At 30.3% G+C, this 23,801-nt stretch overlaps 1 protein-coding gene across 1 annotated transcript in view; it reads left to right on the forward strand.

Annotated features, from left to right (window-relative positions):
- The first annotated feature begins 18,680 nt into the window (after positions 1-18,680).
- The window catches only part of LOC141714339 (structural maintenance of chromosomes flexible hinge domain-containing protein GMI1-like), a 28,991-nt gene continuing 23,870 nt past the window's right edge, over positions 18,681-23,801 (forward strand). The window contains exons 1-11 of the mRNA XM_074517863.1: positions 18,681-18,829; positions 18,968-19,020; positions 19,479-19,562; positions 19,782-19,851; positions 19,926-19,981; positions 20,150-20,255; positions 20,363-20,431; positions 20,508-20,594; positions 20,699-20,743; positions 20,862-20,982; positions 21,105-21,180. Of these exons, the coding sequence (XP_074373964.1) occupies positions 18,686-18,829; positions 18,968-19,020; positions 19,479-19,562; positions 19,782-19,851; positions 19,926-19,981; positions 20,150-20,255; positions 20,363-20,431; positions 20,508-20,594; positions 20,699-20,743; positions 20,862-20,982; positions 21,105-21,180 (911 nt within the window). The 5' untranslated portion in view covers positions 18,681-18,685. The remainder of the gene's footprint in view (positions 18,830-18,967; positions 19,021-19,478; positions 19,563-19,781; positions 19,852-19,925; positions 19,982-20,149; positions 20,256-20,362; positions 20,432-20,507; positions 20,595-20,698; positions 20,744-20,861; positions 20,983-21,104; positions 21,181-23,801) is intronic.

Here is a 23,801-nt window from a genome sequence, read left to right on the forward strand (position 1 = left end):
TCATTGATCATAGGTATTATATATGATACTAAAGTCAAAAACACAGACAAATATAAATATACATGGTGCTGGACAGACCCAAAGTGAGATTCTACATGTCTATTGTGTCACATGTGATTCTCACTGTGATAATGATGTAATGGTCCTTAGACTTGAAATCAATATATTTTTTTATGAGAATTAATGTACTTTGATTACATTAAAATTTACGTTTAATCGGGTAATGATAAAAGTATATTTTGGGTATATTATAAATCGTATGAGAAACATGCATGATATAGAAAGGATTTAACTCTCCTAATTTTAGGAGTGATATTATTGGACTCTTGTGATAAAACATGTATGTAATTAAATTTGATTTTTCAATTTTTTAATTAAGGGATCTGATGGATTATTTTAGTTTTGATGTATATAGGTTAGTATACATGATTTCTACGAATTTTATTGTAATATCTTATTCAATGGAAAATTTTCGGACTCGTCGGAATAATCATTAGAGTAGGTAATTTCTGAATTAGTTTGTATGTATGTACAGATCTGATGATGTTGTACACCATATTTTTTTTGTAAATTATTCTGGGAAATTATATTATTGCCGGAAAAATATTTCTCGCCGGATTTTATTCGAATTTTGACTGAATTGTTAATTTAGTGATGTTTAGACTCGATTGTTGTGGTATTAATAATGGACAATTGGATAGAGATAATACGAGATGCATTATAGAATGTTTAGAACGACTTTATGACCCTGTAAGCTTGCCTGAAATGGCCAGAGTTTTAGCCGTAAATTGACCCTTATTACGGTGACCGGTTCTTCAGAAAATAAAATTATAAATAAAATCGAAATTGCATAAACAAGTTTTCGAATTAAAATAATTTTGAATTGAAAATTTAATTAAATTAGAATATATTTTGCATTTATTTAATTTTAAATAAAAAACCGGGTTTTTAACGGGTCGTATTTAGACGTTTTTCTTGTAGTGATCCGACGTTCTGTGTCGTAAGTAACTAACATACAACGATATGTTCCGTTGTAAGTTCATAACACACGATAATATATTCCTTCGTAAGTTGATTTATTATTCTATTGAGAACGGGGGCCCCTGCTTACTAACTTGCGACGAAATTATCCATTCCCCAATCTGCTCGTAAGCATTTCTTGTGTTCAAGTGTAAGCTAAAGTCTTACTAGGTTTCTTAAAAATTAAAATATTGTAATTGTTTGCTAGTGCAAATATGACATATTGTATTTTATTCATAAGAATGTTGGTTCTTGACGATCACCATCATGCACATCTAGGAAAGGAAATGCAAGAATAACATTTGTATACTTTACATATGTATATATATGTATATACTTATAAAAACCCTAGTGTGTAGTTGCATCTCATGTATATGTAATAAGTTATTTCATTTTAAATTGGTTATCGTCAATATTTAATAACTTACTATAAAAACAATAATTAAAGATTATTCATTTGACAATTAGAATAATACTTGAAATTTTAATTTTATTAAAGAGAGGTTGTACCAGGTGTATACTAATATAAATAAAATATAATTATAAAATACATATAATTTATTAATGGGTTTTTTCATAAATATCCAATTTTTACCAAATTTTTCCAAAATAATACTATCAAATTTTGAAAATATTTTCAAAACTAAGCAACTTTGGAATGATTTTGCAACCAAGTTTGTAAGTTGAATTTTAAAAAATATTTGAAAAAAAATACATTCTGCAAATTTCTAACAACATAAATTGCAACCTAAAATGCAATGCAACCCAATCTAATGTAAAGGGTTGCACAATTTAAACTAAAATGCAACCTATTATGCAACATATTGTACTTTTGCAAATATTATCAAAACGAAATAGTATTTTAGCAAAAAAAATCTAAGTTGTTAAAATTCGCAAATTATTTTACATAAAATTGAATTTTTGATAAATTCCATTTATTAATTCGTTAATTAAAAAAATATAATTTATGAAAATAAATTATATATATATGTGTGTGTATATATACACACACACAAAATTAATCCCACCATGAAACTAATAATTTAAAATTATGTGACATTGTGGAAATAAATTATCATGTGATTAAAACATATAAACCTAAATGGAAACACCAAAAATAGTCACTAGAAATTATGCAATATGTTTAAGATATAATATTAATAATATGATTATTACATATATTCCTTTCCAATTATCAAATATATATATATATATACATATATAATTTATTTGTATTTTACTACTAAATAATTTACTCATCCATTTTACTACTTTTTTGATAAGTTTTTAAATGTTTAATATCCAACATGTTCATCTACTGTGAAAAAATTATAATTTACAAAGGACAAAATTATTTTTAACATATTAATATCTAATATTTGTACTTTTAAAAATAATATGTTACAAATATTTCTGCTTCAATTTTTTTTTAAAAATGATAAAATTTATATATTTGGGTAAAAGAACCTAAAATATGAAGTATGAATCCATTTGCTTAAAATCTATATTATTAGTTTTTAAAATATTGGAAGATTAATAACATTAGAATAAATACAAAAATATTAAAAAAAGATATAGTTAGTAATATTAAATTAGTAAAATGAGGAAATGGGAGACCTTGTTATGCAACCTAAATATTACAAAATATATTATTTTGCTAATTATCTTATAAGAATATTATTAATTCATTAAAATCATTTAAGATTGTTTAAATTTAATAAGTAGAAAGTGTATTTGCAAGCTAAAGAAACCCTACATGCTAGAGAAATGTACATGTTTTATAGAATAGAATATTTTTTAATGTTTTATATTCTACATATATCTCCTATTTTTGATTAAATGGGACATCTTTTTTTATCAACTCGGACATCCTACATACATACATATTTATTTTATAAAGCCATCTATTTATTATTATTTATGAAGGGGAAAAAATATAGATAGGATTACTAAACAGCTGGATGTAGGGGATATGGTGTTAGAAGGCTTTAATTGTGTATCGGTGAGGCGCCTTCCATTTCAAGAAAATAATATTAAATACAACCAATTAAAATTCGACTGGGTTAAATTCGACCAAAGGCGGTCAAATCCCTTGGACATGGCTAAATTCGACCGGCCTCGGTCGAATTCAAACGATCATATTTAAATGGTCGTATTTGCAACCAATTTTAACCGAAAACGGTTAAAATTAAAACGGGCGAAACTAAACCGGTCAAATTTAGCCCCTAAATTTGACAAAAAAAATCGGGCCGAATTTAGCTATAATAAAAAAGTGGAGGGATTTTCCCGCAAAGTAATTTATTTGGAACTGCTAAATTCAACCGATTTCGGTCAAATTTTATATTTCAAAATGACGGGTGACTTATAAACACTTTCAAAATTTTCGAAAAAAGTGAGGGAAATTTCCCGCTGTTCTGGAAGATATATTTCAATGGAATTCATTTGTATTTAGGATTTTTCAAAATTTTATTTTTAATAAAAAATATTTAAATGTTTGTGAATATTTTAAAATTATGAATATGGGAGATAATAAACGGTATCCAAATAAAAAAATTATTATTTTGGTCTGAAACTTTGGTAATATCACAAATATATTTTTATTTATATTCATACGGTTAGATCAATGAAAAATATTTTTAAAAAAATCGAAACACCAATTCAGGACTAAACACTAGTTAGCTCTACTAGTCAAACTGATGTTTGATCGGTAAAAAGGCAATCCAAATAAATTTATTTTGATCTAAAATTTTGGATATATCTTTAATATATATATCTATTGATATCCATATAGTTGGATCTATGAAAAATATTTTAAAAATAATTGAAACACTAATTGATGACCAAACACTCGGTAGTTTACTAGACAAACTCATGCTTGACTTTTGAAATGGCAAACTAAAAAAATTATTTTGGTCCGAAACTTTGGTAATATCACTAATATATATATTTATTGACATCCATACAAGTGGAACGGTGAAAAATATTTTTAAAAAATTGAAACACCAATTCAGGTCTAAACACTAGTTAGTTGTATTAATTAAAATGATAATTAACCGGTAAAATGGCAATCCAAATAAATTTATTTTGATCTAAAACTTTGGATATATCTTTAATATATATCTATTGACATCCATACGGTTAGTTCGATGAAAAATAATTTTGAAAAAATTGAAACACCAATTCAGCACTAAACTCTAGTTAGGTTTACTAGTCATACTCATGCTTGAATTTTAAAATGGCAAACCAAATAAAATTATTTTGGTCCGAAACTTTGGTTATATCACTAATATATGTCTTTATTGACATCTTTACATTTTTATTGATGAAAAATATTTTTTAAAAAAAATCAAAACATCAATTTAGGACTAGGTGTACAAGTCAAACTGATGTTTTACTTTTAAAATGGCTAACCAAATAAAATTATTTTGATCTAAAACTTTGGTTATATCTCCAATATATATATATATATTGACATCCATTGGTTGGATCGATGAAAAATATTTTTAAAAAACCGAAATACCAATTCAAAACTCATCACTAGGTAAAAGTACCAGGCAAACTGATGTTTGACTGTTAAAATGGCAAACCAAATAAAATTACTTTGATCGGAAATTTTGGTTATATCACTAATAAGAATATCATTATTTTTTTCAATTTAAATAATATTTTGAGTTATATTTTAATTTTTTGAATTTATATTTATTTTGATCTTTATATCTTATTAAAACTGTATCACCTGTTTATATATTATTATATTCACTTAGTTTATTTATTCATTTTATATTTTGAACTTTTTTTAAATTATTTAAAGTTTAGTAAATATATAAAGAAAAATATGTTAATGGGAAAGAATAAAATTTATCCAAATGTTAAATTTTAGTTCTTGAAAAAATAATTATGTTGTACAACAAGTTTTAGTTTATTAATAGTTAGTGGGCCAAAATAATTTTGTGATACATGAAATTAGAAAAAAGTGAAGCACAAGGGCATCAATGAGAGAGGGACGGGACAACAAAGAGAGAGAGGAGGCTGAGTGTATCTAATTTGCTACCGCCTAGCTACCATTTATCACTCACCAACACGCGACCAACACGCGACCAACAATTACAAAACCACCCATCCTCTGCTTTTTTCAGAAAAAACAGAGAATATGCTCCAAATCGAAGACATGCTCCTGGTGTTCTTCAAGATTGAGGCCCTGAATCGAATTGTTACCAGTGTCCGATCAATATTCTATTTTATAAATCGAAGTTCTTTGTTATTTCTACATCGATGTTGTTGTTATTTCCATTTGCTTGATTTAAATTTGAATTAATATTGTTTATTACTTAATTTTAGGGTGTTTAGTCATGTATTTTGCAGTTATGAATTGATAGCTCATTGAACAATGAGTATGTAAGTAATTTTTATATTTTATTGTTGAGTTTCCGTGCTGGCCGAAATATCTCCACTGACTTTGAGTTATTCCCTTTTCTGGCTTGTTTATGAGTTTTGACTGTATTGCTCCGATTAAATGTTTCGTATGCGAATTGGTAATAGTTTATATTAAGGTTTTTGAGTTTGGTGGAGTTCTCGTGAAATTTGTTTTTTTTTTGTTTTATCGCCGTTCTCTTGGTTTTGCCTGAAATCAGTTAACTATTGGTTATTTTGTTTGTTTGTAAGTTTAGATATGAATGTGAGATTTCCATATCAATTTTGAGTGTCATTAGTTAAAAAACCAGACTGTGGTTTTGGGTTGAATTGGGGCTGCCAGAATGTGGGAAAATTCACTAGATTTTGGAAACTTACCAAATTCCAGAGATTTTTTTTTTGAAAACTGGTGCTCTTTAATTTTGACCAAAGGACATCGAATTTAGAATTATATTTTCAGCCATATATGGTTGAATTTAATTATTGGGTGGGACTTTTAAATTTTTTCATAAAATTTATTTATTTGGGCGGGATATTCAATTTTTTTATTAAATATCAAATTTCACCGCTCTTGGTTGAATTCTTCCAGTCGAATTTAAACGGTTGTAATTTTTCGGTTGTAATTAGAAGGTCAAATTTTGATAAATACGACCGAATTTCTAAATTCGACTCCCTTTATTACAACCGATTCAAAATCGGTCAAAATTAGGTAAGTTCGACTGCGCCCGGTTGAATTTGGCTATATTCGACCGATTGTTATTGGACGAATTTAGCCTTTTTCCTTGTAGTGTTAGGCGTTTACTTCCATAGCCTATATTTAATTCACATGGTCTTCAAAATCAATATTTTACTTTGATAACAACTTTGATGCTTAAATTCAGGCACCATACAGATACCTCCGTGATCTAGTCGAGGTAACATATGTGGCTCAAAATGGTCCATTATGTTTTAAATTAGCTATAAGTTGATAGTTACATGTGGTGCAACTAAACCCAGCTCACATACAATAGTTTTATTTAATCCTACTTATTATGTAGCAATCCAATTTGTTTGATGCTCAAGTATTTCCCGAAATATTTTTAGCATTCTCTAGTTCTCAATATAAAGGAAACACGCATGTTTATGAAATTTTATTCATTTTCATATTATGTTCCACAAATTGATAAATATTTTAATTCTTGTTTATCCTATGTAGGTTACTTGATCACGAAGGAATCTCTTATTATAAAGGTACATTTTTATACGTCTTTTTTAGCTTGCAAACATTGATAGGAAATTCAATAAATTGAGATAGTTGCTCCCAGATTCAATTTTCTTACTATATTAATTTTCAGTATTACTTCTCCTAATAATTTGTTCACGTTCAGAAACTAAGAGATGAAATTGTTTTGTATTAGTTTGAGTATGAGGTGCTATTACGTGTTGAATTATTATCACTTTTTTTAAAAGACATATATTGTTATGCATAAACCTTGACAATAGTTTTGTTACTTGGAACCTTCGGTTAAAGTGGAAATTTTAGTTGTAGAGTTTGATGTTAGATATATTTGTGATGTCATGTCTAATCCGATTTGTTTAGTTTCAGAACTTAATATCAGAACTTAACTGGAAATCAGAACTTACTGAAAATAAGAAGTTATCAGAACTTCCATCAGGACTTACATCAGAACTTAAGTGTGGATACACTTCAGGGATGAAAAGCGGTTGATTTACAGGAGAGGATCTGGATTAAACAGAAGAAGATATGATTGAAGAGTTATACAGCTAAATGACTACAGTAGATAATCTCTGATTGATGTATTTTAGGAAACAGAACATATCATATCAATTAGGAGATATCTTGTAACTGTGTAGTATATAAACACAGATTAGGGTTTACACTATATGTGTTATCATTCACGAGATTATTATTCATTGTAACCCTAGCAGCTCTTAGTGATATCATACATCACTGAGAGAGTAGATTAAACCTACTGTAACAGAGTTTGATATATTGAATAAACTTGTTTTCTATTACATACTTGTGTTAATAATCGAATTGATTGTAGATACTATATTCAACCCCCTTCTATAGTATCATTGAGGCCTAACAAGTGGTATCAGAGCCAATTCGTTAAGCTTACAAACAGTTAAGATCCAAAAAAATAATCAATCATGTCTGATCAATCAAAAACACAAGACCCTCCAGAACCTGCAAAGGTTCAACTCATTCAAAACACCAGTAGATATGAAACCATCAGGGTTCCTATGCTCAGGGTATCTGAGTACCCTGTATTGAGTGTGAAGATGGCCATGTTTCTGGAAGCAACAGATCTAAAATATTTAGACAGAATTTATGATGGTCCACACAAGCCCACAAAGCTTTCGGTTGCAGTTGGGAATGAGCCACATAAGATGATTCCCAAAGAAAAGAGAGAACTCACCACTGAAGACATCTCTTCACTAGCTTTTCTTAATTGAAAGTGATGTGTAAGAAATTTATAGACCAAATTGTGTAAAGTTTTACATCACTAATTTTTTAATAAAGCGATGTACTCGTTACTAATAGACATTTGTTATAAATAAAACCGATGTCCTTTACTACATAACCAGAACTAAAACATTGGAATAACAAGCATCCATACAAATCCAACCAGTCAATCATTCATACATTTAACCATTCAATCATCCGAAAACCAAAAAATTGTAATGCATAATTAAAGTGGATTAGTAATGCATAATTAAAGTGGTACAAAAAATATATGACTGATTGCAAAGGAGGATTGTCTGACAGAGGAGACAACTCAAATGTCAAATGCTACAATTAAGGTGGAAGTTCTGACAAGAAAGGGTTCATAAAGACTGAAGGCAAAGGAGGATTGTCTGACAGAGGAGACAACTCAAATGTCAAATGCTACAATTGTGGTGAAAGAGGTCACATCTCTCCTGATTGCGAGAAAGGAAAAGGTGATAAAGGCCAGACACTTATCACAAAGAAGAAAAACTAGGAAGACACTTCAGAATCTGAAGAAGAGGTGAACCATGCCTTAATGGCAAATGCTGATAGAAGTTCTGATGCTGCTGAACTAAAGGTACCTCTATCAACTCTTGCTTTTGATACAGAAGATATTACTGAGTTGAGATTATTTCTGAAAAACATTTACATTAGCTATAGAGATCAGACTTTAGAGAATGAAAGATTAAAATCTGAAAATCTAAAGTACAAAAACAAAAATAGCTATCTTGAAGAAGAGTTAGTCAAGATGAACATTATTCAGACAGAGAGAGATAATGCTGTGTATGTTAAGAATGAATTGCTTAAACATAATGATTATCCAAAAAATGAATTAGAAAAAGAAAGAAAAATCATCAGGACTTGGACTAACTGGCAAAACAACTCAGAATATTCTAAGTAATGGAAACTGGAAAAAGGGGTTAGGTTATAAAGATGGTAAAAGTGAGAAAGGGACTTTGCCAATTAAGCCTATTGTTATCAAACAGACTGAAAAGCCAAAGATAAATCGTGTTAAATTTGTTGCAAAAACTGTTGTGTCTGATTCTGAAGAGATGAAAGACTATAAAATAGAAGTCAAAGAAAAGACAACTTCTGACAAATTAAAACAGGATAAACCAGCTTTCGTAAACATTGGCTTAATGACAAAGAAGCAGCTTAAGTATAAGCTGAAAGAGATTAAAAATGTGAACAAGGTAAAGGAAGCTAGGAAAAATAGGAATGGAAAGGAAGGTGTGAATAAAAGTAATAATTATATGCATGTTCCTAATGCTCCTAGAAAGAAATGCTATAATTGTGGAAACTCTAACCATCTTGCTTCTTTTTGCAGGAAAAATAAAGATATAAACTATTTACCTCCTAGATCAGGAGTTAAGAGTCAGTCTGTTAGGTTTAAACCACAAAATCCTTATTTTTATTGTGGTAGTTTATGGCATTCTATTTATACTTGTAAGGAATATCATAGTTTGTACTATGATTATTATGAAATAAAACCTTCTTTAAAGAAAGTTAGTGTAATTCCTTCTAGTGTAAATTCTGATCCAAAGTCTGATATAAAGTCTGATAAAAAGCATGTTAGCATAAACTCTGAAACTAAATCCGCTGCAAATGCTAACAAACTTAACAAGGCCAAAGGATCCAAGAAAGTCTGGGTCCTTGAAACTAATCAATAGCGGTCTTTGTGATTGCAGGGCAACAGGAAAAACATCCTGGTTCTGGACAGTGGATGTTCAGGATATATGACGGGAAATAAAGCCCTGCTATCAGACTTTGTGGAGAAAGATGACCCAGGAGTTTCTTATTGAGATGGCAACATGGGAAAGACTCTAGGATATGGAAATATCAATCTTGGGAATGTCATAATTGAAACAGTAGCTCTTGTCTCAGGACTTAAACACAATCTGCTAAGTGTGAGTCAAATCTGTGACAGAGGTTATCATGTGGATTTCTTTGAGGAACACTGTGTAGTTGTAAGTAATTCTACAGGAAAAGTGGTTCTGAAAGGTTACAGACATGGTAACATATATGAAGCCAGACTTTTAACAAATTTTGATGGTTCTGCAATCTGTGTGTTAAGCAGAGCATCAATTAAAGAAAGCTGGAATTGGCACAAGAGACTCTCTCATTTAAATTTCAACAACATAAATGAGCTAGTAAAGAAAGATCTTGTGAGAGGACTGCCAAAATCAATATTTACTCCTGATGGTCTTTGTGCCTCATGTTAAAAGGCAAAACAAAGAAAATCTTCATTCAAGAGAAAAACTGAATCCTCAAAACTTGAGCCTTATCATTTACTGCATTTTGATCTATTTGGTCCAGTCAATGTCATGTCTATTGTAAAGAAGAAATATGCTATGATTATAGTGGATGAGTTCACAAGATACACTTGGGTGTATTTCTTGCACAAGAAGAATGAAACTGCATCTACTCTAACTGATCATGTCAGACAGCTGGATAAGTTAGTCAAAGATTCTGTTAAAATAATAAGAAGTGATAATGGCACTGAGTTCAAGAATTCAATCATGGAAGAGTTCTGCAAAGAGCAAGGAATAAAGCAAGAATTTTCTGCACCTAGAACTCCACAGCAGAATGGAGTTGTAGAAAGAAAGAACATGACTCTTATTGAAGCTGCACGAACTATGCTTGATGAAGCAAAGCTACCAACCTATTTTTGGGCTGAAGCTGTGTAGACTGCTTGTTTTACATAAAGTGCTACACTCATAAACAAGCATGGAAAAACACCATATGAGATGGTGAAGAAAAAGAATCCAAATCTGAAATACTTTCATGTATTTGGATGCAAGTGTTTTGTTCTTAAGACTCATCCTGAACAGCTGTCAAAATTTGATCTAAAAGCTGATGAAGGAATTTTTGTTGGATATCCACTTTCCACAAAAGCCTTCAGAGTCTACAATTTAAGAACAAGGGTTGTCATGGAATCTATCAATATATCTTTTGATGATAAAATGATTACTGGACTTGAAGATTTCAATGATCATGATCAGCTGAGATTTGAAAATGAAGATGTAAATTCTGATTCTGTAAATTCTGATGACCTAAATCCTGATCCTGTAAGTTCTGACGGGTTAAATTCTGATGTCATTGAAACTGTGGTAACTGCTCCAAAGGAAAATGCACCTGTTCAGGGGGAGCAAGCTGATGATCATACCACATCTCAAGACTCTCAAGAAGCATCAGAACCAGTCACTGGCTCTTCAAGTTCTAATTCATCAAGTTCTGATGAGCCAATTTCTGATAATTCTGGAAACTCTAATTCTTCAAAACCTGAAGGATCCAACTCAAATTTTGGAATCTCAGAGAGCATAACTTCAGGGGTAGCATCGGAAAATTCTAATGGAGATAGCATGGATCATGGGGGAGGATTCAGTTCTAGAGATCAACTTCCATCTGCAAGGAAGTTGACTAAATCACATAAACCTGACTTAATAATTGGAGATCCTGAGGCAGGTGTCAGAACTAGAACAATAACAAAAAATGAATGTCTCTATCATTCTTTTCTATCTCAGACTGAACCAAAGAAAGTGGAAGAAGCTCTTCAAGATGCTGATTGGGTGCAAGCAATGTATGAAGAGTTAAATGAATTTGAAAGAAATAAAGTCTGGACCCTAGTACCAAGACCAAAGGACAGATCAATTGTTGGTACAAAATGGGTGTTCAGAAATAAAACTGACAGTGATGGCATAATTATAAGAAACAAAGCAAGGATGGTTGTTAAAGGTTACTCTCAACAGGAGGGTATTGACTATGATGAAATATTTGCTCCAGTTGCTAGATTGGAAGCCATAAGAATCTTTTTGGCTTATGCTGCTCACAAGAAGTTTAAAGTCTTTCAAATGGATGTGAAAAGTGCTTTTTTCAATGGAAAATTGAAAGAAGAGGTATATGTTGAACAACCTCCAGGCTTTGTAGATCCAAAATTTCTAAATCATGTCTACAGGCTTGACAAAGCACTTTATGGCCTTAAGCAAGCTCCTAGAGCATGGTATGAGACTCTGGCTCAATTCCTTCTGGAAAGTGGATTTCACAGAGGTACAATTGACAAAACTTTATTCTACCTCAACTATGGAAAGGACTTGCTTTTGGTACAGATATATGTTGATGATATCATCTTTGACTCTACAAATACAAAACTTTTTGAAAGATTTTCCAAGTTAATGCAGTCAAAATATCAAATGAGTATGATGGGAGAGTTGAGTTATTTTATGGGACTTCAAGTCAAACAAACTGAAGAAGGTACTTTCATCAGTCAATCCAAGTACACCAGAAATCTACTCAAGAAATTTGGAATGCAAGACAGTTCTACTGCATCAACTCCCATGACCACTACCACCAAGTTAGATAAAGATACTGGAGCATCAGTATACATTATCTTTTTTGACATTAGCTTTTCTTAATTGAAAGTGATGTGTAAGAAATTTATAGACCAAATTGTGTAAAATTTTACATCACTAATTTTTTAATAAAGCGATGTACTCGTTACTAATAGACATTTGTTATAAATAAAACCGATGTCCTTTACTACATAACCAGAACTAAAACATTGGAATAACAAGCATCCATACAAATCCAACCAGTCAATCATTCATACATTTAACCATTCAATCATCCGAAAACCACCAACACCAACCCCATCATCTGCATCAATCATCCAAAAATCGCCAACACCAACCCCATCATCTGCATCAATCATTCAAAAACTATAGAATCTACATTACCAAATGTACAACCCCCAGCATTTATAAACCTATACACCAATCCCAGCATTCATACACTTACATTCTTACTACACAGAACCGTCTAAATTACCTACTCAAACTAAAAATGCACAAATGCACATGATTATTTTTTAAAAATTAAAACTCAAACATCGGTCCTTGTTATAAAACTGATGTGAATCAACTAAAAACACATGACCTACTCAAACTAAAAATGATATCTAAACCAACAAATGAAATCAAATTATTAGAAAGAAAACGATGTCTACAATGTTAAAACACATCGGTTTGTGCAAGTACATAAAAGTAAAACAAAATAAGACCGATGTTAAAGTAGAAGTTTCACATCGCTTCTTAAACTAAAACTGATGTTATAATACATGTCTAACATCAGTTTAGGAAATAAACCGATGTAAAATAAGGACTAAAACATCGATTTATTTAGGAATCTGATGTCTATTAGTTAAAAGTGCTTCCCTGTTATATGTTTAAAATGGTATTTAACCTCCTAAATACCATTTTTGACAATCTAGTTTAAATATTTTATTCAAAAAAGGGCTAATTATACATCAGTTTGCTCAAAAAATCGATGTCTGTGTACATCTTTAACATCGGCTAAAACCGATGTTAAAGACCCCCCCTTTCTCTACACATGCGAAGACATCGGTTTTAAAAGAAAAAAGACATCGGTTTTAAAAGAAAAAAGACATCGGTTTATAACCGATGTCTAAGGGCATTTTTCTAGTAGTGTATGGACTAGATAGATGTCTATAGGTGTCTCTCTCCAATATTCAAAAATTGAGAGAATCTGAGTTGGTTGTAGTGATTGACAAGGTACATATAGTTATTCCAGAGGACACCCAATTGCTTCATGAACTCAAGAAGGCTCAGATAGATACTTTTCCTGAAGCCTATCTCTGTCCTTAGTCTAAGAAATGTAAACTCTTCACTGTTCTTAAGAATTATGTTAGAGAAAACATGAGGCTGATAATGACTTTTCAATCTCATCTAAAATGCAAAAAGTACAAGAAAAATGAAGATGAAGAGATGATCAGAATTCTTGAGAGATACCTTGGAATGCTGATACCATGTTGCCAAACCTACAATACAACTTAAAGGATGACAAGGATAATGATGAGCAGAAGCAAGATGATCAACCACCTTCTGGCTCAAATTCAAGTCAAACTTCTAGAGCAACTGGTTGCAAAGAAAAGAAGAAAGATGAGAAAAAGGGAGAAAAAAAGAAGAGAGGGGAGGAGAGAAGAAGGAAGAAGAAGGAAGACACCTCAGAACCACAAAAGCAATCCCTACCAATCCAAATCAACCGAGCTCAACCCTCTAAGCCAACAAACTCAAATATTAAACCACCTCAAACTACAAAGCCTGAATTCTTGTACAAACAAACCGCTAACACCTTACTGAAAATACTAATCACCTCATGCCAAACATCTCTAAAGAAAATCTTCAAACCTACCTTCTGTTAAGCCACCAACCAAAATTCATTACAAATCTGTTGAGAGAAAATCAAAGACTGCAAGTAACTGAGGGGGCCATCTGGAACTGTTTCAATCAAAATAATTTCCTATCTCTGAACTAGTGCATCTCAAATGAAGACTACTTTCAAGAATTAGCTGAAGAAATGGTCAGAGTTTGGGTTGTAACACTAAGGGAAGAAATAATCTACTATCAGGATGGAACCTTCACATTTCTTGGCAAAAAATTAATGGACATATTTTCACCCACAGAGATCAAAAGGGTGATAAGCTTACTGAAGGACAAAGATACTGCAATAAAGACATGGAGATCTATTTTAGCTTAATGGTTGGTAGAAAGGGAGGAAAGAAGAGCAAGATATAAGGCTGAAAGTGAGGAGTGGAAAAGAAAGTATATTGAGGAGATAGAAATGTATATACAAAGATCTGAATATCTCAAGGCAAAGGGGATGAGCAGAATAACCAAGGATGGATAATTTCTAAACATCAAGATTGGCAGATTCTCAAGAATTAGGATTGGTTACTTGGACAGTTATCCATTAGCTGATAAACTGAAACTTGTAGAAGCTCTAAGAGGGACAACAATCATAAAGGAACTGGAAGTACTTGTAAAGTTAAAGAACCTCATTAGAGAAGAAACAAGAGATGAGAAATTTGACTAATGAATATATCTATCAAACTCAAGAAATCATTCAATGTATAAAAGTTATACTTCTGTCAATTTTTATGTAAAGTTTTATTATTCATTATAGCTTGGGGTTAGTCTTGTTACCAGACATGGATTTGTAATAAGCAATCTTCTCACAAATTGGGGGAGTTTGTTGTGCAAGAAATGCCTGTACTATAACATGACTAAGTCAAATTGATAACCCTAAGTAAGTTGTATGATAATCTAAGTTTGCATTTTGTATTATATTACTTGAGTCTGTAAAAATGTCAATATATTAGACTGGAGTAATTTTCTGTAATTAGTATTAAGCCTAAGAATAAACTCTGGAAGAAAATCATGAAGATCATGCCTCAGAGAAAGTGTGAAGAAACTTGGAGTTGAATAAATCTGTGTTAAGAAAAATATTCTAAGTCAAGAAATCTACAAGTCATGGATCAAGTCATATAGAGAAGTCATTCGAGAACTCTAGAATGACTTATCGACAAGTCCAAAATAGCTTATAGAGAAGTCTCAGAGATCTCAAAGTCAAATTTTAGATGTGAAGATTGGAGATATCGACAAGGCAAACTCTCATTAGAGATCTCAGAGATATTGATAAGTCAATATGCCTATAGAAAATTCAGAGATATCGACAAGTCTTTTCTACATGCAGAAATTTAGAGATCTCGATAAGCTAAATTATCTTATAGAAAACTCAGACTTCGATAAGTCAAAATAACTATAAAATAAAAAGAGATCTCGATAAGCCATTATACTCATCGAGATGTCGAGTTCTCTATATAACAAACTGGAGATCTCGATATAAAACTCAAGTAAAAAATGCAAACCAGTTAAAGATCCAAGATTATTAATCAACAAACAAATCAATCACTGATTTGAAAAGTCTACAAAAAGCAGCTTGAAGAGTACAAGATCAAAGGCCAAGATTAACTGACAAAGTAAAGTCACAGACATGCACAATTTGCAAAGATACACTAAGCCAGAAATAGAAAGTTTTAGTTAACTTAAAGTAGGGTTTAGTACATGCTATTACATGCTGTGTAAAACTTGTGTTTACCGTTCTATAAAGTGAATACTGGATGCTTTGTTTTAATTGTAACAAATAGATCTAGAAAATCTTGTAACTCTCTCGAGAAAGAAGCTGAGTTCTTTATCAATAAAGAACCCAGAAATTTGTAGCAATACATACTTGATTTTAATATAAAATTAAGTGAGTTTTGAAGATAGTGTGTTCATGTGCATGTTTCATTATTTCTGTTAAAATACTTTATCTCTACAAGGTAGATTACTTTGTTCACCACATCCATAACAGCTCAAAAAGCATAAAAATAATCCAAAACACATTCACCCCCCCGTGTTGTATTTATTACCTAACACTTGATCATGTGAATAATATGTTCGTGAATGTCCTTAAGCAAAATTGGATAATTTATTGAAAGTGGGTGACAAGGAAGTGCTCGATTATGTAAATGCGGAAATTTCTTTGAAAGAAAAAAAGTGTAGAGATAGTTGGAGAAAGGTGTGATATAGTAGGTTCTAAATATTGCACTACATAGTGTGACGAATTTGATGTACTTAAACAAACAGACAAGAACGAGGATGGCAAAGATCACCCAAGAAGAGTCTTGATGATGTTTATAAAGATAGGAACGATGAAAAACATCATGTTAAAGGTGCATCAAAATCGTATTTCGATGATTATTAATTAGTAGATGTTTTGCAACATCAAAACTTAACTCAGAGAATATATAAGTTGAGTTCTCCAATTTTCAAAACTAATGCTTTAATTTTTGATGAGTTTGACGTGAATGTAATTTTAATTAGTATTGTATAAGCCATATCAATTTGATTTGAATATAAGTCAGGAAAATACGATGAAAATATTTGACTTATTAAATAATGATGAAAAGTATATTTTGTATCTATTAGAAGATAAGGGTGTCCTGAGAACATTATATGAATGTTGAATGTTCGATGTCTATTGGTACAGTACATGAGTCCTATTTTATCTATTCTTCCCTTGTCACGAAAAAATCGAACATCGAAAGAAAGTCACGTTAATAAATGCAATCAAACATATGACAGGGCAAAGGAAAGAAAGTCATATGGATCATAGACAGTGGATTCTCAAGACATATGACACGTGATATGGCCCTCCTATCATACTTTGCCCATTAGTGACTTTTGGAGACAATAGAAAAGGTTTCACAATGGGATATGGCAAATTAATTTCTGGAAATGTTGTCATTGAAGATGTAGCACTGGTAGCTGGTAAGGATTCAAGGTCTCATGTGAAAGTTAAGTCTGCACACCTCAAAATTAATATAGGCTTGATTTAAAATCTAAATAAATCTTTTATAAATTTAACTTTAAATTTTCTTTACCCAATTAACCTTTTATTTTCTATTATTACTAGCTAGTATCTCATAGATTACTTTAATATTTATCAAGTTTTAACTTATTTTTTAATACAGAGTTTCTACTAGAAAGAAATAAATTGTGGAAGATAATAAAATAGAATATGTTATTGGTTTGATAAGATTTGAACCATATATTTTTATTTGTATCTTTAAAGTTATTAATATTAAAATTAAATTATTTTATGTTGTAGGCAATATTCAAACTATGATTTCAAAATAAAAGTAATATTTTTCAAATGTTTATAGGAATCATGGTTTTTGTTAATCAACTACATATAAACAACTAGCCAAATGTATACATATTCATAAAATAAGGTGTATCATTCTATTATAATTAATAAATAATAGAAGAAAAAAGGAGAATATTTATTAATAATATGAAGAGAATCTTAAAAGTACCAATTCATGTCCAAAAAGTAACTTAATATCAACACACACTCACACACACATATTGAGACAGACACACATTAAGCACATTCATGTTCATATCCACACACTCACAATTTACATTAATATCCATATTTATATCTTTATCTGTATCATCAATCTTAGTTTCAAACAAAAATCTCTACCACCTACCTCTCTTATCTCTATAGCCTTTTTCATCACAACCACCTCCTTATTTACATTGTGAAGCAATCTAATCAATTTCATCTCTCTTGGCACATAGGCCTTTTTCATCACAACCACCTCCTTATTTACATTGTGAAGCAATCTAATCAATTTCATCTCTCTTGGCACAAACATACAGTCATAAATTGTATATTTCAGGTAAATTTACTCTATCACATGTAGATCTGCTCTAACAAATACATGTGATAAAAAATAGGTAGATTTGGTAAACAAACAAGTCCTTAGATATATACATGAGAGTATGTTTTTATCTTTGATTATATAGCACCTTCAATCAAACTTCTAATAACAAGGTGACTTCAATTTAAGAAACCCCCTTTCTTTATAGTTCTTTCACAAGTATCCAGAAACTCTATCACAAGTAAATTCCCTAAAAACAAGTAGATTTATTAATTTCAATAATAATTGGTAATTACTATTTTTTTAATTTTGCATTACATGGATTAGTAATTTGTGTAAATATAAAGATCGTGATAGTTTAGTTTGATTTTTTTCCCTATATCAACAATTTTAATAGCAACCACCACCATTGTTAAGGAAAACATCCTTATTGTAAGCAAAGACCCCACTTAATCCTTCTATCTGATCCCTTTTCAAGTAGATCTGGGAAACATATAGATCCAATATATTGCGAAAAATGTTCATAATTAATTGGTTATATTTTGTGCTATATAGATTGGTAATTTGTGTAATTATAATCAGTAATGGTTAAGTTTGATTTTTGTTATAATTTGTGTGTGTGTATATATATGTGTGTGTTTATATGCTAATTAATATGTATGCACTAATTCCCAATAATTCTCAGGATCGAAATGGAGTCCACCTCATCTAACTTGAAAAGGATGCATAGGGAGGAGGGTAGGGAGGCCAAATGTCCTAAAAGGACAAAACAATTATCAAAATTTGAGCAAATAAAGCAAAAATACAATTTTGAAGCCGCTCTAGCCGATTTGATTGTAAGTATGAATCTCTAGATCTAAATACTTGTGGTGATATTTTGTTATTACAATCTAATTTATGATTAATCATTTATAAACTTTTTTTTATAATAATCTAATCTATAATTAATCATTTGTAAACTTTTAACATGTCAGGATAATTCATTGCAAGCTTCATGGTCAGATCACAATAACTTCAGACAAATTAGGTATGGAAAACCCTTTGATGTGATTGTTTATATATTTTGATCTTGTGCCTCTACTGTATCTCAATGATTAGCTACATAAGACTCAATCAATCTAAAGAGGTGATTAGGTCGTATCATTGTTAAAAAAAAGTAGCATATGTGTATCTTTTAAATCCCTCTGCACCCCTCATTTCTTTAAATAGTTTATATATATATTTTTTAAGTTATAGAACTATATGTTATATGCACCTTAAAACATGTGTTGGACATAATTGAGGTGACGAAGGAGTACTAATTAAACACCTAATTGTTTGTTTTCATCAATTTTTAACTTGCTTATTCAAATTTTTTGAAGATCTATTATATATAGTTTGCATTTCAATGGTGGTTTAAGTGAACCCAGATTTGATAGGTTTAAGTGGTTTAAATATCACCTAAACATATATTATACTCCATGGTGACCTAAATTTTATTTGCAGTATTGACATCAACAAAGATATTATCTCTATTTTTCACAATGGAACCAGCATAGATTCTAGCCAGGAGACCTCTATTGTGCAGTGGTAAGATGTTGATATGTATATATATATATATATATGCAAATGTTTCTATTTGGTATAATATCTGAGTGGACACATGCAAAAGGTTTGGTCTATAATTTTATTTATAGTATAGCAGTTGCACATGTACCTTTCAAGGGATTTCTGGTTAACATTGACTGCAGAATGTTCTATATGTCGTACTCTTTTGATACCTAATTTTTTATCTTCTACTAATTTCAGGGGCCTAAGTGCCTCTCGAGAGCAGGAACTTAACCAACAATCAGTAGGGGACAGTGATCTGTACTTGACGGTCAGCTATTCATTTTTTATATTTTCATTTTAATAACATTTCGGGTGTATTGACAATTTCTTTGATAAGTGCAGCCTTTATTTGGCAAGTTTGGATATGGAGTAGCTGTTTCCTCTATGCATTTAGGGAGGTAAGCAACTGGAAATTCAGTTTATTGCTCTTTGTGCCTATTGTCATATCTGTATATTTCGGCAACAAAATTCTATATATTGACACTGCAAGAAAAAAAGACTAAATTCGACAGGAAAATCTTGATTAGGTTTTAAAATTTGTCTGTTACCTATCTGCTTCTAATTAGGCGTGCCAGAATATGCTCAAACACAAAGGCCTCTGGGGAAATATGTATCATTGATATCGAAAGTGATGGCTCCCTACAAGATTCAAGTGGAGCTCTGATAAAGATGGTAATATCACCCGATTTATGAATTTAATCTTTATGATGTTTAATTTTATGTTTTTTCTAGCTAGTTACACACTCTCAACTTCAATTGACTTGCCATAAAAAATTTAGACTGAGGGTGGAATGCCAAGCACCTCAGAAGAGGATCTGATAGAATCATTCAGGGGAAGATTTACAAAGGTAACTGCTGCAGTTTGCGTATATATGTAAATAAGCACCTCCAAATATCTCCTCCATACTAACACTAAACTGACAGGTGCAAATTTTTGATCTTCATATGGGAGGTGTAGGGTTACATAAACTCCTGTGCAGACTTAAGGATATCTATTTCCCTTACATCCAGGTTACTTTCTTGCTACTATACATATTTATTCAGAAAAAATAATAAAGAGCTAGTAGATCTACCTAGCTTTTTATGCTTACATATGTTGAGTTACCACTGGACAGATTGATAAAACATGTGCTCTTAGGGTCAAGCCAGTTGAGTTTCAGGTACAAACCTATTAATCTTATTGCAACATTTTAACATTATATTTGTTGGAGATCTATAATTTAAATCTTTTGAAACCATTTAGCATTTATTGGATTATAATTCCTTATTGTTCTCCAGGTGAATGGCCAAAATTTAGCTTATATAGATGGTGGAAAGGTTTCCATCACTAACTTGCACGCCTGCAGTGGCCCAGAATTCAAATTGCAGCTTTGCTTATCATCCATTCCAGAAGTTGCTGGTAACTATTTCTTGTGTTCAAGTGTAGCCTACAGTCTTACTAGGTTTCTTAGAAATTAAAATATTGTAATTGCTAGCAAGTGCAAATATGACATTTAGTAATTAAGAATGTTGGTTGTTCAGGATCACCATCATGCACATCTAGGAAAGGAAATGCAAGAATGACATTTGTATACTTTCCAATAATCCAGGTAGATATGTATATACTTATGAAATCCTAGTGTTTAGTTGTATCTCATGTTTATATAGTAAGTTATCTCATTTTAAATTCGTTATCATCAATATTTATTAACCTACTGTTAAAAGAACAATTAAAGGTTATTCATTTGACTATTAGAATAATATTTGAAATTTTATTAAAGAGTGGATATGGATCATTAAAAATAAAATCCGGTCCGAAAAAAATTAGCCCTCCTATTTGCATATCCACTAGTAGTCAACATGACTGATAATTTCCTAAAACATCTAAGAATTACAACTTGAATCCAGAGAATGAAATGTGCTACAATACTAAACTTATTGCTAAGTAAAGCTACTCCTTCAACGGATAGCCAAGATGGTCTTATCCGTTGAGGCTACAAATACTAGATTTCTACTTAAGTGTTTTGTATAACTTATCATCAAACTAATACACATATTCCTAACACAACATCTCAAAACTTTAGAAATTATACTAGAACATTACCCGTGTCTCCCACGGGTTTTCATACTAGTTATTCCCTCTGTTCCTTTGAGTTATTAACATTTGAAATGAAGTGTTCGACACACATTTTAAGGCTCTTATCTAGTATATAGTTGTATAACTTATTTTGATTTTTTTTTCTTTTGAATAAAAATTTTAAACATTTAATATTTATTCAAAAGTTTTTTTTTAAAAATAACTTATGTAACATAGTAATTTCAAATGTTAACAAATTAAAAGGAAGATGGAGGGAATCTATACTATATTATGATAAGCGAAACATTAAAATTTTGGTAATTGGTCGGTTGGTACTTGCTGAAATTACCGAATTACCCTTACCATTAAATTTTATAAAATTAATTTTTCTTTTTTTCAATTTAGATCAAACCTATCACATATCCCCCTACCGTAGTAGAATTCATCCGGCTTTTGAATAGAAAACTGTCTCTAAAGCCTCTCTCTAAGATACTCATTACTCAAGGAGTCAAGGTCCATACAAGATAAATCGTCTCCTTTTCTTTCAGTTACTATAAAACATATGCTTGCCCTGATATTTTCGGCATCTCAATCTGTCTGTCATCGTGGACCGATATTTTTATGCACGCATTATGTTATTGTTTTTACACAATTACGCTCCTTTAATTAATTTAAACTTTATTTAAAAAAACATAAAAAATAATTAATAAAATTATGGGTCAATACACCTTCAAATACACGTAAAAATCAAAATGAAAAAATAATTTGGGACGGAGGAGGTAATATTAAAAAATTCGTACATTAAACGGATTCTAAACTAGAAATTTGCTCTATTACAATAGACGAAATATTAAAAGTTTGGTAGTCGATCGTTTGGTAATTTGCTTAAATTAATTAATCACCCTTACTCAATTATTCTAATTCTACTTTATCGGTTGATTGGTTGGTTGGTCAATTATAATTATATTATTGAAGTCAACTAATTCTGCGGCTTTACAAATTTAAATTCTATTTTATCGAACTCTATATCATTATAATTAATATTAAAGTCAACTTCTTCTACCAATTTAAATTTTAATTTATATTGAGTCTATAATATTGTAATTGTTATTTCAGACTAAAATAAATTTCAGCAAACTAAATCTATCTATATTATATTAAAAATGAAACAATGAAAGTTTGGTGGTAGTCGGTCTGATCATCGTAATTATAGTAATACTTAAAATAAAGCACACTCATTAATATTCACAATAGAATTATTCAAATAAAAATAGAATTATAATATGTCTAATGGTCTTGATTTAAACAAAAAAAATTATACCATTCATTCGGGCTGTGCTAAAATAAAATTAAACAAAAAACTAAATATAATTAGCTAGATTTGGGTTGATATAACGGGTGTGAGGACAAAATAAAATTGCTATCTCATGCTAAAATCAAAAAATAAATACTATCAATCCGTCTAAATTTTTTTTATTAACCGTGCTAAAAGAAAAATAAAATTTGAAATGTTAACGTTTGTCTATATAATATTATCACGCTAAATAAAATACATTATCTATTCGACTTAAAATAAAATAATATTTACCGAGAGTTAAAGTAAAATTGAAAACAAAAATTTAGCAAAAAAAAAAAAAATTGAAAACAAACTAAATGTAATTAGCTGATTAATATAACGGGTCTGAGACTAAATAAAATAATATTTATTATGATCTACGATAAAATTAAAATTAAATTCAAATTAAGTTAATTTTTATATTAATAATGTGTTTAAGTAAAACTAAAGTGTACCTAATGGTTGGTAGGTATAATGTAGTTTTAGAAGAGTGATAACTGGATCCAACCCTAATAGCTGAAATATTAAAAGTTTGGCTGTGTGTACAAATTAAACCAAATATAAATCTGATATAATTAGTTGGATTGATCGGTATACCAAACTAAAAATAATTGGTATAAAACTTACCTTTTAGTTAAAAGATTATTATCTTTCATCAACACACCTATAAATATCAAAAATTATATATTTCAATTAGTGATATTTTTAAAACTAAAATATTACAAATTTTACACGTGTATTTTAAAATTATTGTCAATTTATATTATTAAAAATTCTTATAAATAATTTTTAGAGTTTAAAATTTTCACTTTAAATTAAATTCAAA

The sequence above is a fragment of the Apium graveolens genome, chromosome 3 (genome assembly GCF_009905375.1).
Source record: "Apium graveolens cultivar Ventura chromosome 3, ASM990537v1, whole genome shotgun sequence".
Classification (NCBI taxonomy): domain Eukaryota; kingdom Viridiplantae; phylum Streptophyta; class Magnoliopsida; order Apiales; family Apiaceae; genus Apium; species Apium graveolens.